The following is a 16,578-nucleotide window of genomic DNA, read 5'->3' as shown; positions in this document are numbered from 1 at the left end:
GACAGAGAATGGCTCGAAAGAGGTCTGGTACCAGAAGCAGCACAATGAGGGATGCTGTGACAACTGTTTTTAGCTGAAACGAAGTATAACCAGTATAACGTTGGCAACAGCGACCTTCTGATACAGAGCTTCGGATTCGGACCCACTGGAGTCTCCTTTGGGCCGGAAGTTCCGGTGCCAATGTTGCCCACAGAAACTGCGAGACGGCTAATTTCGACGAGGCTCGTTTATAACTTCAATTTGGGCACACCTTGGAGCAATTTCGTTCTTATACTTTTGCATCAGTGAGGCGCATGAAAAGTCATTAGACGCACAATGGCGCAGCAGTTCCCCATCCCTGCTTCCTCCGACGACGAAATCTTGGAACAGCTACTTCACGCGGCTTATGAACGATGCACAAAGCTACCTTTTTTCATGAGGTGAAAACGAGCATAAGTGTGGGTCAATGGGTGCGACATACAGGACATGCCAGGCAGGATGCCGAACGGGAGTCCGCCCTACCTGTGCCTGCTGCACCTGCTGAAGTGTGGGCCGCTGCACCGACCGACTCGAGGGACTCCGTCCAATGGCGCGCCCCGTGGTGGCCTTGCCAGACGGAGGGGTGCCAGCACTGCCAGATGCCCGGCCGCTCGAACCGCCACTAGCCGCCGCCGACTTCCCCGCCGGCGGCGACAGGGGACCCTGCGTCGTGCCACGGGAAACGTCGGGTGGCGCATACTGTGACTCTGCAGTAGCACCGTTCCCTTCTGTCGTCGCGATCGTGCGGGGCACTTCAAAATTGCACCCACCGACAAGTACTTTCACTGAAGAGCTAATGGCACGAAATGACACTGGAGCAACGTTTTATCGGTACACGTGGCTCGCGTGCGACGTCGTCGCGCCGTGCGGGTTGTCATTCCTATTTGTTCTTGCTGAAGAAAGCAAATTCGACGATGCGGAGTGCACGCCGCAGAAGGTACACGCTCAGCAGCGAGGCCACCACAATGACAGCAGACATCACAACAATGCTAGCCATATGTTGCACAGCTATCCTGCTTATCACAAATTTCTCGTGACTCGATCCTCTGCAGGTGCGCATCACTTTGCACCAGTGATGGGGAACCCCCAGTTACCATGTACAAGCCCGACTCATCCCTTGATTTTGCTGCTCTCAGAACATACGCGTGGGGCTCTGAATTCTATGATCCACCAGCTTCTCGGTGAATTAAAGTTTGCCAACGATTCACTTGTCAACTGTACGGGTGCCATGTGTATAATGTGCAAGCAAAAGCTCATGTTGCAGCCCGGGTATCCTGGGTGCAATCCCCTCTCACCCCGGTTCTGATCTGGATGACCGTCGTACCTGCGTGGGGTCGTGTACTCCCCACTGCATGATGCACGTCAGACCCCGGGTCAGAAGTGGCACTGCACCGACTAAATGTATCATCTACCGAGGAAATGCAAGACGCCCATTTGAGCCAACTACCTTCTTGCTGTCTAAACAAACACACGACACTGACATATTTTCCAGTCTAGAAGTTGCACCGTATACACGGCAGTTTTCAGAAAAAAACTAAAGGTATATAAGTCGCACATTCGTACAGGTTCCACCTACATATTTGTACGGTAGGCGCAGCGAAACTGCATTGAAAAGCCCACATATGTGTATTATGATTGCAACATATGCACAGGCGAAAGCAATTTTAAACATTCTCGTCAGCGAATCGTTTTGAGGAATATAACCTTCGAGGCAAACTTCTGTAATTAAAGTGCATATTTATATTTTGAAGAAATGCATAGAAGTGGCACCGTTAGACGAGGCACGCCGAATAAACTTTCCGGAAAAAAACCTGCGACTTTTACGCCGAAAAATGCGTCACTTTCTCCCACCTGCTTGCTTTTCTCGGCAAACATGACGGTGGCCAGACTGAGCAGCTTCTTGAGCATGGCGGTGCACTGGCGTGTCACGGCCTCCTTGGACTCCTCCACGGGGCAGAAGTCGTACTGCAGCACAATCTTCGTCGGGCAGCCCATCTGCAAGACGTTGGGAAACGTCTGCCGACAGCGCACCCCCTTTGTTACCCAGACTTCCGTCGACACACTCACAAGCCGCGCACGATCCACACGAGAGAAACATCCGTGCACCCCCAATAGAAACAAGCCATGTTTTGAAGGAGACCTCTGCACTGCAGTGAGCACGGACAAACAGAGGGCACCCGAAACGAACGGACACGAACAGTTACAGTCAGACAGTCGAGGAAAACCACAGCAAGGGTTGCTGTCGCCGCGACGACAGCAACCCTTGCATCCACTCATCTTTTTTGCCAGCATTTCTACAACGTACCACCAGGATCGCAACAATGGACAGCATCATGTGCCAGCACCTGGGACGCGATCTGTTGCCACTTTGGGAGCACTTTCGAGGCATGGGTGGGATAGGGCGGCAAATGCACCAGTCGAAGAAGCATTCCAGACACCTTACTAGAACTGCCCAGAGCCAATCCCCTCAACCCATTTAGGAAAATCATGCTGCAAAATCCAGGGATCCTGGGCCCAATCCTCAGTCCTGCCCGTTTCTATCTAGACAAGCATCTTACAGGCGTGTGTTTGTGTAATGATCACTGCATAGCAAACGTTAAAGACCCCAGGCTAGCTGCAGTTCTGCACTGGCTAAATATCTCACCTAGAGTAGAGATACCAGACACCTATTGGGGCCAACTAACTTCCCACTGGCTAAACAAACACGCAACGCAGCCTGTCTGGGGGAGAGTCCCACGATACAAAAGCGCCGCCCAGCAGAGCAGTGCCACCCACCATGAGGTAGAGCTCCCCAACCGTCATGAGACCCGCCTCGCTCGCCGTCCAGCCGTTCTTGGCCCTCTCCCTCGCTTCCTGGTCATCTTCCTCCTCCTCCTCCTTCTTCTCCTCCTCTTCGTCCTTCTTCTCCTCTTCCTCCTCCTTCTTGACCTCCTCCTCACCCCCCACCCTGGCCTCCTCCGCGGCCAGTCCCAGCAGCTCGCCGAAAGTCAGCTTCTCAGCGCCTTCTTCCTTGCACTCGGGCAGCAGGTCCTCCGCATTCTCAATGACGGAAGACGGTATCGACATGGCAAAGGTCGTCGGGTTCGGCGACGGGTCCAAGGGCGGGTCAGGGGCCGGGTTTGGGTTGGGAGACGGGTCCGGGGCCTCGACCGCGACGGGGTCAGGCTCCAGCATACTCCTGAGCAGAGTCAGGGACTTTGCCGCGTCGTCCTCTGCCGTCGTGACCTCTCTCTCGGGATCGAGGGGCTTCATGTCCGTGGCATTGTCATCGGCGCCTGGAAAAAGAATGTACGAGGGCGCTTAGTGTTAATTTGGGACGAAATGCTCGAAATGCCCGAGATTCTCGAGGTAAGTTGGACCTGTGTCAACTGCTCCGTCGTCTGCTACTCCCATGTGGCACTTGGCCTCCTTGCCTAAAGGATGAGAGAACCTCAAAAATCCTATGGCCCTGGGGCACTCACCGGCAGTGCTGGCATTTACAAAAGGTCATTTCACGCCCAATTTCGGGGGTTTTCTAACTGGGCTACTAGCAACACAGAAGTTCACCAGAGTACCCACATGGGTTCCCTGAATTCCCGTTTCCTCAGCCGTACCTGCCCCTAAGCAAAGCATTCTCCCAGTCTAAGCCCAATTTTAGCAGATCTAAGCCACCCATCTATGCTTAAAGGGACACTGACAGGGTATTTATGCTTGCAAAGGTTTTCATTTGTACATGACGCATGAGAGCCCAACTAGCCAGAACACAATTTGTGGCTCGATATTCGTTTTCTTTCCACCCTAAAACCGCCAATCGAGAACTGGCCGGTTTGAGTCATGCTCACTCTCTTCTCCATGGTCATGTGGCATTTTCTATGGCTAAGACACAACCACCAAAGATAATCAAAGTTGTGGGTTATCAAAGTCACACACTCAATACTAGAATGGACAAAAACTATGATACCCATTTTTTTTTTTAGCTTCTTAAAAGCTGCAAATATGCTGATTGTAAAAAAAAAAAAAAAAACTTGCACAGTCACGTGACTTCCTGTATCTTTCTCCTCCTCAATATTTCTTCCTCCCCAGTTCAGTTTCGGTTTCAAGCAATTGCATTTTTTTACTTTATTAAAAATATATCTGACACTGTAGCAAAATAATGATTGGATAGTCTTCTGACACCCAAAAAAAATCACCAGGCAAAAAATTAAAAAAACTTTTGGGCGGGTGTTAGTGTCCCTTCAACTATAGGCCACATGCTCCCATTGTTGACAAGCTCATAGGCTCCTGAACTGATTTACTGCATCAATGCCGCGACCGGAAACATTGTGTCCGAGGATGGACGGACGGATCCTAACGGCTGTAACCTTTATAGAGGACGGTAGCTTGCACCGCCTAGCCTGGGAATGGTGATCACCAATCTCGCTCGATGGGGTTTCGAAAAGGATCTATCGGACATCGAAGAGGCATCCTCACTCGCAGACATGTTTCCCACGTGGGAGGGGTTGCCGTCGTGCTGCTGAACTTCGGTGGCCGCCTGCTTGGCACTTTTCGACTGCTTCGTCTTGCGGCACTTGACGCCGTCGGCGACTGCCTTCTTGCGGTGGCACTCGAAGCTTACGTTGGGGCTGGACGCCACAGCAGTGATGCTCACGGGAGACACGGGCCCCACCGGCCAAACGCGGAGCTCCCAGGCGGGCTCGGGCTCGGCGGCGGAGTCCGCACCGCCGGTCGACAGGCTGGCCAGGACCTGCTCTTTCTGCATTTGAGACATTCACCGTCTGCTCAGTCACTCGGTAACCGTGGGACATGAAGTTAAATCTTTTACATATTGCTGCGCTTACATATTACTGTGCCTACATATTACTGGGCCTATATATTACTGTGCCTATATATTACTGTGCCTACCTGTTACTGCACCCACATGTTACTGTGCTTACATATCACTGTGCTATAATAGTACTATGTACAGACAGCAGCAGAAGTTTGCGGGGCACAGGAGCGCCAGACAAAATGACTGGCTGCGCCTTCTGATGGCTCGTTACCGCTCTCAAGACTCGCACTGTGCACATGTGCCTCCTTTCGTGTTCGCAGACGTGTTTCTTTCTCGCTCGCTTCCGTCCGACATGCACGAGATACAAGGGACTGGTGCAAGGTGCCGCGTAATGTTATCTGGAGCATGCATGCTCCATCTCCCATCAGGATGTCTTGGGCAGATGCATGGCATGAAGACACACAAAGCGGCACCTCATGCCAGTCCTGGTTATCTCGTGTGCACCGGAGGGAAGAGAGTGAAAAAACACGACTCCAAACGAAAAAGGAGGCACATTTTCAAGGCGCAAGTCTTGAGAGCGGCCGAGCGCCGTCGAGAGGCACAGCCAGTCGTTCCGGCTGACGCTCCTGTGCCCCGCAAACTTTTGCTGCCAACTGTATATTTGATCTCTCAAATACTGCAAACCTTTGCATTAGTAAAATGCAATACCTCGAAATGTTTACACACCCCACTGCCACCAATATGCCAGTCAAAATGGTCCTACCCTTGTGTATTTATTCACGAGCAAACTTTCTTCTCAGATTCCATGTTATGCCATAACACTCATTGAATAGGTATTTGCAAGCAAATACTTCGGAGAAAAGCAGCGGCTGGAACACTTCAAACCATAGACGAGAAAAATTGACCGAGTACCGTATTTACTCGCATAATGAACTCACATAATGAATGCACCCCCCACAACAGGTACCAATAAATGGTCTTCTTTTTTTCCCCTCGCATACAGAACGAATCTCCAATTTTCGGCTCTGAGAGTCTCAACTTGTATCCAACTTAGCTAGCCACCAAGCCAATTTTCTTTTGCCACCAAGCGGCCAGGCCAAGTCAAGCCAAGCCAAGCTGCTCTCGTAATGGCTGCAAGTGAGTAGTTGCGGAAGTGATCAACCGTGAAACCGAGCGGCATGCACACTCAGGAGTGGAACTCATGAAATGAACTTGGGAGCAGCCACGGGAGCCACTGAAACAGCTGTTTTGCAGCAGATTGGGAGCAGCTAAAACTACATTCTCGAGCCGGCTAGGAGCAGCCCAGATCAGTTTTCATTGCACTTCAGCTTGTGTCTTAGACAAGCACGGGGGCAATTTTAATTGTGCTTAGCAGCACAGATGAACATCAGTGGTTAGGGACCTTAGGTAGATGCGATAACAGTGTAACAGATGCGAAAACTTGAAACTTTGTGAGCCTTAATGAGAACCAAAAAGAAAGTACCATATGTTTCTGAAGAGAGTGTCCTTGACATTTTCTGAGTGGCTTTCAGTTGCTCAAAATGGAAACCAGCACCGCTTATCGCGCAACCCACACGTGCTCGACATAGTAATTATATGTGCGAACCACGTAACGTGCGTAAGCAACGGACGTGCAGTTGCGTGGACGAACAGGGAAACAAATTTCGAGTTTATCCTATTGTGCAACTCAATATCGAAGCAGCAGACTAGACTATGATTAAAGGAGTTATTGTATTCAAACGATAAGCGGGAGCAAGGTTAAAATACGCCGAGCAGATCTACCGCTCGCCTGAAAGCTGCTGGCTGGCAAAGCTTTGGGATGGGACCACGTTTCTGTTCTATCGATTCACGATATATCTTGCGGGAATACGGTTCCAACTTCTAACAATGAAGAACTAAAAGGAAAGTTTTGCTCATTTGTTTTCAACTGACTGGCGTCCGGATCCTGGGCCGCACAGCCTCAGGCAACCTCACGATTAACGACTCGATCTCACGTCGGCCGACTTGCTTAACCGCTTATGGTTGAAGAATAACAATCTAGTCGCAGGTGTTGCACCGTTTGGAATCCGACCCCCGAGTTTTTTCGCCCGCTTTTGACTCGGAATACACAGGAAGAATAAAAAAAAAAGGATTGCAAGGACAACCTAGCTAAACGCGCTCATTGTTGCCAATCGAGTCGATAAAAACCGAAACCAAGACAAAATGCAATTTGTTTTGGCGCATGCTTTGCGATTTGGTGCATAATGGCGCGAGGTATTGGCTGTGGCGCAGTTTCTGCAACATGGCGCAGGACGGCGCAGACAAATGCGTCTGGCGAAAAATGGCGCAAATGGCGCAGCCGTTCCACCCCTGACACTTGACGAAGCTTGGGTTGAGGAATTGTCCAGCCCCGGACATTCTTCGCCCTATCGGATGCATTAATGTCAACAAACACGCCGTCGTCTGTGGTCCGCTTTTGGACAGTGAAATCGTGAAAGTGGTTAGGCCTGAGAACAGTTGCGTTGCTCTCCGTGCTGAGTGAGCTTCGTAGGGCACTTTTCCTTCGGCAAAAGGCAAGCCGAAAGCGCCCAAAAAGGTTTGCAATTTAGAAAGTACTATAATCACCGTAGCGCGTCAGATTGGCACCTAATGACATTTGCACGAAATGTGTAAATGCAAAAAGTTTACCCCGCATAATGGACGCTCCACGTAATTAACGCTCGGGGAGAAAAGATGATTCATTATGCGAGTAAATACGGTAGTACAGATTTCTAGACAATGGCCAGAGTGATCCACTTGACATTGGAAAAATTAGCAAAGCCGAGGCAAGCCAATACGGCTTTCCTTGTCCTCGTCCTTCAAATGACGTTAAGTTCAATCTTCAATGATACAGTCAACAATTTTGATAACAAAGAATTAATTATTGAGCGTTAAATGGAAAAGAAATCTGTGCGACACTGTTGGTACAACGCTCACATTGGACTCCGCGATTCTGGAAGAAGTCACTCTAGAGTAAGCCAGCCAGCCGCTCCTTGGCAAAGTGGGACCACCTTTTGCGCCGGACACTGTCACAAAAAATCGCCAATAGGGCCTTCTCAAGCGTTCATCGACCAACATCAGTGGTCACCATTGGACACGAGGACTCCGTCAGCATTAGGCGTGGACTCGGCTTGGCTCGTGTCGAAAAAAAGTTTGATCAGAGATTCGACCAGAGGAAAACTGGCGACCCCCGCACCAGGGGAAGAAGGAGGGAGTGATGTTCTTAGTTTTTTTTTGCCCGATCCCCCAAAGGTATGTTTCGTGATAGTTAGAGAAATGCACTGGATTGGAATGGGAAAGGAAAATTCAGGTTTCCTGTTTATAATCCAATTAAAGCAAAGGGAAAAGCAAGCTGGGCAAGAATGACAATAATAATCCCTGGAGAAGAGGAACAAGGGAACAAGGTTTCTTGTTACCGTTTTTAGGCTAGGTGGCACAAGCTACCACCCGTTACAAGGGGTGCAGCCGTTATCATCCATCCATACATCCTTGGGCACAAAGCGTGTGACTGGATCAGAGTTCTCGTCGAACGCCAATGTAGCACTCGTTTTCAACACGAGTCGAGCCAGGTTCACACGGAATCCTAGTGTCCAAGACGTGCTCAAAGTGCGTACCCAAACAATGGCATGCTCGAATAATTGGCGCGGCAGCCACTAGATGGTGTGCAGTTTCGAGAAGGGTCTATCGAGCAACGTTTGCAAGCCGAGATGGCCGCACGTGTACCTGTCTGGCCCTGATGGGTCGCCACCTGCCCTGCAGGTGCTCGAGCACGTTGGAGAGCCTCCGCTGCAGGCTGGCCTTGGTCCGCACGCGGGGGTTCTGTGCCAGGGACTGGACGTGCACCCAGGCACTGTTGTTCCTGGGGCGGAACTCCATGCACACCTCCACTGGAAGCTTCCTGGGCTCTTCCTCCTTCGCGTCTGCGCACGCACACACCCCGGTCAACCACCCGCAAGTGTCTTCGAAACAGTGCCACTAAGTAGGGTTACCACCTTTCCTCAAGGAAAAAACGGGCTATTCCAGCGGGAAGGGACAGGGGCATAGTTATGCGAGATTGAACTGGTAAAAAGGAAGACACAGTTTTGACAGTCTTAATTGATGCAGATTTACCGTAGTTTATGTTGACACGAGTTTCCCAAAGTGGAATCTATTGACATAGATCTATTAATAAATCATAGCACATGTAACTACACAAATACAAATATCATATATAGATGTCAGGGTTGGGCAGTGTCGCGATACAAATGTATCGCGATACTGCCCTACAAGCAGATTTCGAGCGTAAATCTATTATTTTTTAAAAATTGCTGGTTTTGGATGTTTCCGTAGTGAATGCGTTATAGACTACAAGCCTCGGCACGAGCCTCTGGCTTGGAAGTTTATGGTCACTCTTCAATGCGTTTAACACAAACATGTTTTGATAGCTTGCGAATCCTGAATTACGAAAGGATTGTGACCTCGAATTCAAAGTGATGTCTTGCCTGCGATCCTCAGATCTTCTTTGGTAAATTGCACTCTCTACATGCTACGCTGAATCGTAAACGCGCCAACTTTTTACCCTAGTGACGACTTCTTTGCTGCTAAATAAACAATTTCAGGGGCTAGGACATTCTGTACGGAATGAGCTCAAAGGCCGACGACCAGACTCGAGATTCTGCAAGGCAGAAGATCCTCCTCCCCATGGGGGAGGAGGAAACAGGCAACGGTGGACAAAGTAGAAGGAGGGAGAGGAGGAAGTGGGGGAAAAGTGGGAAGCGCAATCTGGTCTTCGGTCTTTAGAAAGAGACAATGCATATGCCTACATACCCGATAACGTTGATGGTCTACACTCCGTCTCACCCTACGATGGACTAGGGCCCGAAGGCTGGCGGGCGGAGCACTACCTTAGAAAAAGCATCTGCATTGCGAAAGAGTGCGCAAGAGAAATCCCGATACGCAAAATACGAACAGCACTACTCTTGCGCATATGGTTCTCTGATGTGATAGTACTCTATTTTATATATGTGAAGTAAAGGTACATAGTATTCAGTTTCATAAACATTCATGCCATATTTCGTAAACATGTCAACTCTTTAGAGAAGTTAGAGGATGCGCAGGCAACACTGACATAAAGTTGTTTCGCCTAAGCCATAACAATAAATCCAATCTAATCTTTGTGTACGTAAGGTAAAACGTACCCGGACCTGTATCTCCCTTCCGCACCTGGTTCGTACATATGCTCCCGTGTCGAACACTCGATCCGACTCGCCTTCATTTATTAATGGTCACTGGTTCTGATCCAGTGTTCTCTTCACCGCATCGCTTCCAGATGGTATTTAATCATGTCAGTAGTCTTCAGTAGAAGCAAGCAGACGGAGCCGCCGCGAGGGCTCGATAGCAGACGAAAAACTCGCCTCGCATGATGCATCTTCACGCGCTGATACGTACGACGGAGCAAATATATACCACGCGATTTCTAACAGGCTCGTGATTGGCCTGTAGCATTGGGCTTTAGTACATCGTAGGAGGGTGAGACAGAGTATAGACTATAATTATAAATGCCTCCCCCCCGCCCCTCCCACCCTCACCAGCCACCTCAGTGGATCCAAGGCAAAGCACTGGCCTACGGTGGCCGGTTCAAATCCCGGCCAAGGTGCCCGCAATCTGACAAAGGCTTATTGCGGAAAAGGCGTTGTGTCACCGAGCTTTCGGTTGCATGTGAAGAGATCCCCAGGTGGTTCATATTAATCCTCAGTCCTCCGCTGGGGCGTGCCAGATGCCCATCGTAGGTTTGGCACATGAAACCCTCAAATTTTACTTTTGCCCTCCCTCCTCCAAGAAAAAGAAAATTGCACTTGGGTAGTTGGAAAAAAATGGTAAATGACAGCCGGTTTTAAATACAGACTGGCAACCAGCCTTTTATCCAGAAAAAACTGACCGTGCCAGTCAAAAATCGGGCCGGTGGCAATCCTACCACTAAGGCAGCAGTTCTCAAACATCTCAATCTTGAGGAACACCACTTTCTCTATATTGAGAGCCAGGAAACGCCTCCAGGTTTCAGCACTGTTGCAGCAGAATAGTTCAGAATCCTATGGGCTACATACACAATAAATAGGCGGTTGTTGGTACTTCAATCTGTGTCAGTGATGGCTCAGATCTTCCTAAGTAGGTAAAATATTTTACTTGGGGAGGGGGATGATCTAAGAAGGAACCTCTAAGGCAGAATTATTGGGTTCTTAGGAACACAATTTAGGAACTCATGCACTAAGGTACAATTTGACGAGTCATCCAATAATTTTCTATATGTTCCCTCAAAACATTACACTGCTCCTAAACACTATGATCATCAAGCATTTCATGACAACTTCACATATCCTGAAAGAATCATTTCACCAACGGAAGTACAAACAAACCTAGAGACGGTATCTCTGAGCTTCACTGAATTCGAACGTGACGAAACCCAGTTTGGCTTGTTCAACAGTCACTGTCAACTACCGGGTGAAACAAGGAGACGGTAGGCTGTTTAAATCGACCGGAAAATTCGGTTTCTTAACCTATCGCGCTACGACTTTGTGCAGCGTTGCCCACAGATGGTGCATTTTTTTTTGTAAAATTTGCAAAGAGCGAACTTACCTGAGGAAAAAGTAAAGAAAGAAAAAGGCTTAGCTCCTATGGAAACGCAGCGACGCCACCGGTCTGCAAACAACACGACGCCGTTTCGCACGGGAGACAAGAGATGGCGCAAGCAGTCATTACGCCAACTGCCGCCAACGAACGAGCAGACGACACAGAGAGCCGGCCCTTTTGCAGACAAGGAACTGCAGTTCCTTGCTGTTACCGCGCCTGTCTTTTTTGTTTCTGCTACTGTCGCCGCCTGCGGAACGCGCGCCGCTTTTGAGTCGAAAAGATTGTCTGCTAAAAAGGCCTGCTCTCGGCGCCGTATGCTCGTTCGTTGCCGGCGTTTGGTGCGCCATCTCTTGTCTCCCGTGCGAAACGGTGTCGTGTTGTCTGAAGACCGGTGGCGTCGCTGCGTTTCCATAGGAGCTAAGCCTTTTTCTTTCTTTACTTTTTCCTCAGGTAAGTTCGCTCTTTGCAAATTTTACAAAAAAAAAATGCACCATCTGTGGGCAACGCTGCACAAAGTCGTAGCGCGATAGGTTAAGAAACCAAATTTTCCGGTCGATTTAAAGAGCCTACCGTCTCCTTGTTTCACCCGGTAGTAGATGCTCTGCCTTGAGCCTGCACTTGTTGCCTTCTGCCGGGCTTTGGCTGTGCGTGCGACACAGCGCCATCAAAGGCAGAAAACTCGCGCTCAAGGCAAAGCACCTACTGGCTTCTTAACCTGCCACCGACTGCAGGCCAAATGCTTATGTGGTATGTGTTGACTGTCTGCCTTAAAGGCACACTCTTTCCTCTACACTTGTTTCTCATCCCACGCCAACGGACTGCGAGTGCAGGGACTGTTTTGTGTATGAAGTGAGCGGCACCTTCCACATTGTTGAGCTTCTTGAGCGCCCGGCACAGAGGTGTCTTGATGCGTATCCGCTTCCCCCGGATCTTCACTACCGTAGATCTGCAACAACAACGGGACGCCATGCAAATTTCTGCGGACCAACGGCCCAAGAAGCAATGTCGCAGCTCCTTACCCAGTTAGAACAAGTTCCGTCAGAAGCTGCCCATTCTTCTCATTTATGCCTGCGAAAGGAAGGCCGTGCGTGAAAGAGAATGGTGTGCCTTGGCAGAGAAAGAGCAGAAACTTTACTCACTCGCACTGTACTTCTTGCGCAGCTCGGCGTAGTTGATGAGGCCGTACAATTCTTGCGTCTGCTTTTTCACATCTGCGGGGCGTAACAATTTCACCGTTCGTTAAAGAGTGCACGAGACTGATCAGAAAAACGAATTTGCACTACTGGCTCTCACAATAGGTAATTATGTGCACAGTGTCTACACAAATCCGTAAGTTGCTTAAACTGTGGGACCTGGGTTCTCCCCGCAGTGGGCGGCAGTGGTTTTGCCACCCACCAGTCTGGCCGACTGCCCATCTCTACTATGTCCAGCCCACCTCTATATTTTGCCTCCGCTGGACAAGACGATGCTGAATTTGAAAGTACATGACGTACCAGATTGTTGTGTTTGGCAGACTTGTCTGGCACTAAGCTATAGGGCCGCATAATCCCTGCAAACGAAATTGCTGCTCTGCGGTACAGGAAGTGCCGTGAACACCAAAAGTTGCAGCAGCCGCCCTCTCCTCCTTCTAAAACCCTGGGAATTGTCAGATGACCAAATTTCAAAAATTTCTGGGGAGACATTTCTGGGGCCTATCAAACTTTTGTCTCCAAAATTCAGCAGACTGCAGTAATGTGATGATTTGCTTTGGTTGGTTCATAGCTAAGGAAAACAGAGCCGAACTAACACCTACACAGGCTCAAAACTTCAGGGCGAGTGCAGCCATCGTGAGTTGATGTGACATTTCTAAACTACTCTTCAGTTGTTTGAGCGATACAGATTAGTGATTTTATGCTTCTTAAAAAGCTTTCAGCATTTCTACTCTGGTGAAAAAGGAAGAGCAGCGGAGCTCTCGCTCCGTTTTTGGCAGTGGCTTTCCAGGCGAGCGATCTGCTCTTCTTTCGCAGGGGAATTTGAAGCGCTCGACGCAGTGAACTTTAGGCGATAAGGGCCTCGCGGCGGTTGCGGAACCATTTGTGCTGCTATGCACATCGCTGCTCGTTCCGTTCCCACTCTTCGTCCACCGAGGAAATGTTGCTGCCACCTATGAGCAATGGCAGCAAGCAGACAATCGGCAAACACAACACTCGGGACAGCTACCGCCGTCTATGAGCGACAACGGCAACCAGGATTTTGTGTTGACATTTCTATGATACCGGTCACGATCCTGGGAAAACTAGCCCTTAGAAGCTCCGCTTCGAGTTTTTTTGCTTTTTTTTAACAGTCTGAGTAGGACACGCGTGTCAAAAAATTAATTTTACGCGAAAATAAAAAAGAAGTTTTAGAACAATATTGAGGGCGCAAGACGCGATTTAGTTGGCAGTCACCTCCTTTCCGCTTGTTTTCTCTCTCGGTATTTCGGGCGCGTGGAGGAGAGGTGGATCGGCTTCGTCTTCACGACCGAGATGGTCATTCCGGAATGACCCATGACGTCATGGACTTTGCGCGCAAAATTTCAAATAAATCTCTTGACGTCAACATTGCTCTAAAAAAAAATTTTAGCATAAAATTTATTTTTTGACAAGTGTGTCCCAACCAGACTGTTTAAAAAGAAAAACAACATTTTCTCTCTTTTCAGGGGCCCTTTAAAGAGTGGTTTATGAACAGAACTGTGAGGCTTCTGCCCCAGCACCATAAGTCTCGGGTGTCGAAGGTGAATGAAACGGGTGACCCATACCTTCTCGTCCCTCTCCGATGTTCATGACCTTGGAGATCTTGTGCCAGGTCCGGTAGTAGAAGTGGCGCACCTGGTCCTTGTTCTTGATGCAGTGTGCCGGCACGCCCTTCTTCTTGCTCCGCTGGGCAATGTATGACTGGATGCTCTCAAAGTCTTTGCCAAACTGGAAACACACATGTCACGGAAAACGGACACCGTTACAAAAAGAATGCTTATTTAGCATGTCATTCACGGGCTAAGTAAACAGCTCAAGACTAATCTATGCGTGCGCTAGAGTCTACATTTATCATATATGGATTCCCAATTTTAAAATTTGATAGCAGATTTCATTCCATCATAGTCAGCACCTTGAGGGCTTAGTCGCTTCTTTTCTGAGTTAGTTGATACATTACTCAATGTAACACCAACAAAGATTGACGTGTGTTTCTTTTGGACACCCTTCATCTACATCGCCTTCGATAGTTGGCACTTTGATCAGATCTGTCAATTAGATCATGTGTTGTAAAACATTGCCGAAAGCATCCAGCTTGTCTTAGAGGCGACTATCTAAGGCAGTTCCGCTGAACCACTCCACTCGCTGCATGCATCGAACATCCACACTGTTTCAGCTAAAATTACGTAATTATCTCCTTCACCCAAACCCAGCCTTCCGTTTGAAGCACATGCTCGAAATCTGGGCCGCGACCCCCAAATGAAAACACAAGTTATAAAAAGTGACTTCACCTCACAGACAGCCTCGAAGAAGGAGCTCTTATCATCTGCGCTCCACTGCTCCCATGTGCGACGGGTCTTGCCCACGTCTCCTGCTTGTTTGGACACTGCGAGGGAAACGAGCTCTCGTTGTAATGCATTTCGACGGCTCCCTCTTCAGAAGGCTCCATCCAAGTCAAAAGAAAAGACACGAAGAAACGCCAGAGCGCTTAAGATTATCGAACCAAGCACGCCGATTTTATTGCATAACTCGCTCGCGTCATCCCAGAAGGGTCGTTGGAACGCCTTCACCTGCAGTGCGAACAAACCGTGTGCTTTCACTCTTCCGTTTTTTTTTTTTCTTCTTCTTCTTCAAGTCTACGTTAAGTCTAACAGCGCAATCGCATCCGATCGGTCATAGTTGCGGCACACACGCTTTAAAAAGACCGACGACATCCATGTTGGAGTGAGCTCAACTGACAGCAATCTGCTGAGCGCGCGAAACATCCGGCACGCACGGTTCTCACCAGAAATCTTGACTTTTTTCGATGTTCACTGGTTGAAAGGAATACAACAGTGGAATTAACCTACCGGTGGCTTTCTTGCCGGCCGCTGCGCCGCCGGCCGCGGCCGCGCCGGTCGCCGAGACCGGTGGCGGCGGGCTGACATCCTTGCGCGGCCTCTTGAGCACACGCAGGCTGGACCGTTGAGCCGGCATTGCATTTTTGGCCTCTTGCTGGAGTTTCTCCGGGCCGTCGTCCGAACCCTGCACTCCGCACGGAGACGTAACGCGCGGTGCATTCTGAGAGCGGGTCCGAGTAAGCTGCTGCGTCGCCGTAGTCGTCGTCGCTACCTCGCTGCACCGGACGGGAGTTGGAGCTTCCCCGGCAACGTCTCGTTGGACCTCCGATCTGCAAAAGCGGCCAAAGAACGGGCACGTGCACGCTCACACTGAACGCCGGGGATCAATGCGAAACACTGCCGTAAATAATGCACCGACGAAAATTCCCCGGAAGAGAGAGGTAAACGGATCGTGCTGTCGGAAGTAAGATGGCTACCGCCGCCGATCGTTTTCAAACATCGGACCCCAGCCAGCGACGGGTCGGTCCATCTCTCATTGGGAAAGCGGCTCGGAGTGCCTCGCCTCGAAGCTGGCACGCTCGTCCGACGCTGTCAGAGGCCCATAGCCCCGCCAGCCGTGCTCGCCACGCGTGGGCCTCGCAGCGACGCGAGGCAAAACACGACGAAAAAACGAGCCCACGAACATGGCGACAACGACGGATCACCCCTCCACAGTAGGCTTAGGGAAGGAGATCGGAAGCTTACATGTCTTCTGGCCGTTTCTCGTCCTGTGCAGAGCATGATCCGAGCCTTCTGCGCTTGACCATCGAACCGGCGACGTGGGCTACGATCCCGGCATCTTGAACTCGGCAGTATCCAAGCGCCGATGCGGAGACTCGACGCCTCGCACCAAACGTCAGATGCAGTGCGCTGGCACCTCTCGCATGACGATCGCCCGCGGTTTGTTGTGATACCAGCCAGCTATTAAAAGCTCCGACTGCTTTGCGTAAGACGAGAAGAAAACGGCTGAGGAATTGTAACTGCACGAGGCAACGTCGCCTAACTATCGCTCGGCCGCAGCGAAGAGCGCCAATTCGGCTATTCGAGGTCCGAAATGCCAACCCCCCCCGATAGCTGGAATGGGGGCTTTTTGTGGTGCGCC

General features: G+C 49.9%; 1 protein-coding gene across 2 annotated transcripts in view; it reads right to left on the bottom strand.

Annotated features, from left to right (window-relative positions):
- Positions 1 to 16,578, bottom strand: part of LOC8026398 (protein cramped-like) — a 27,896-nt gene extending 11,318 nt beyond the window's left edge. Inside the window, exons 1-12 of one of the 2 annotated variants that reach the window (XM_040211277.3) lie at positions 16,182 to 16,578; positions 15,447 to 15,766; positions 14,889 to 14,983; positions 14,166 to 14,328; positions 12,529 to 12,600; positions 12,409 to 12,457; positions 12,250 to 12,335; positions 8,507 to 8,703; positions 4,468 to 4,750; positions 2,794 to 3,293; positions 1,870 to 2,034; positions 502 to 681 (exon numbers count right to left, since the gene is read on the bottom strand). In XM_040211277.3, the coding sequence (XP_040067211.3) occupies positions 502 to 681; positions 1,870 to 2,034; positions 2,794 to 3,293; positions 4,468 to 4,750; positions 8,507 to 8,703; positions 12,250 to 12,335; positions 12,409 to 12,457; positions 12,529 to 12,600; positions 14,166 to 14,328; positions 14,889 to 14,983; positions 15,447 to 15,766; positions 16,182 to 16,243 (2,172 nt within the window). In that variant the 5' untranslated portion in view covers positions 16,244 to 16,578. The remainder of the gene's footprint in view (positions 1 to 501; positions 682 to 1,869; positions 2,035 to 2,793; positions 3,294 to 4,467; positions 4,751 to 8,506; positions 8,704 to 12,249; positions 12,336 to 12,408; positions 12,458 to 12,528; positions 12,601 to 14,165; positions 14,329 to 14,888; positions 14,984 to 15,446; positions 15,767 to 16,181) is intronic. The other variant, XM_029971291.4, reaches the window with a different exon arrangement.

Source organism: Ixodes scapularis, unplaced genomic scaffold, assembly GCF_016920785.2.
Source record: "Ixodes scapularis isolate PalLabHiFi unplaced genomic scaffold, ASM1692078v2 PGA_scaffold13__105_contigs__length_92229423, whole genome shotgun sequence".
Lineage (NCBI taxonomy): Eukaryota > Metazoa > Arthropoda > Arachnida > Ixodida > Ixodidae > Ixodes > Ixodes scapularis.
This window is presented reverse-complemented; position numbering and strand designations above follow the sequence as displayed.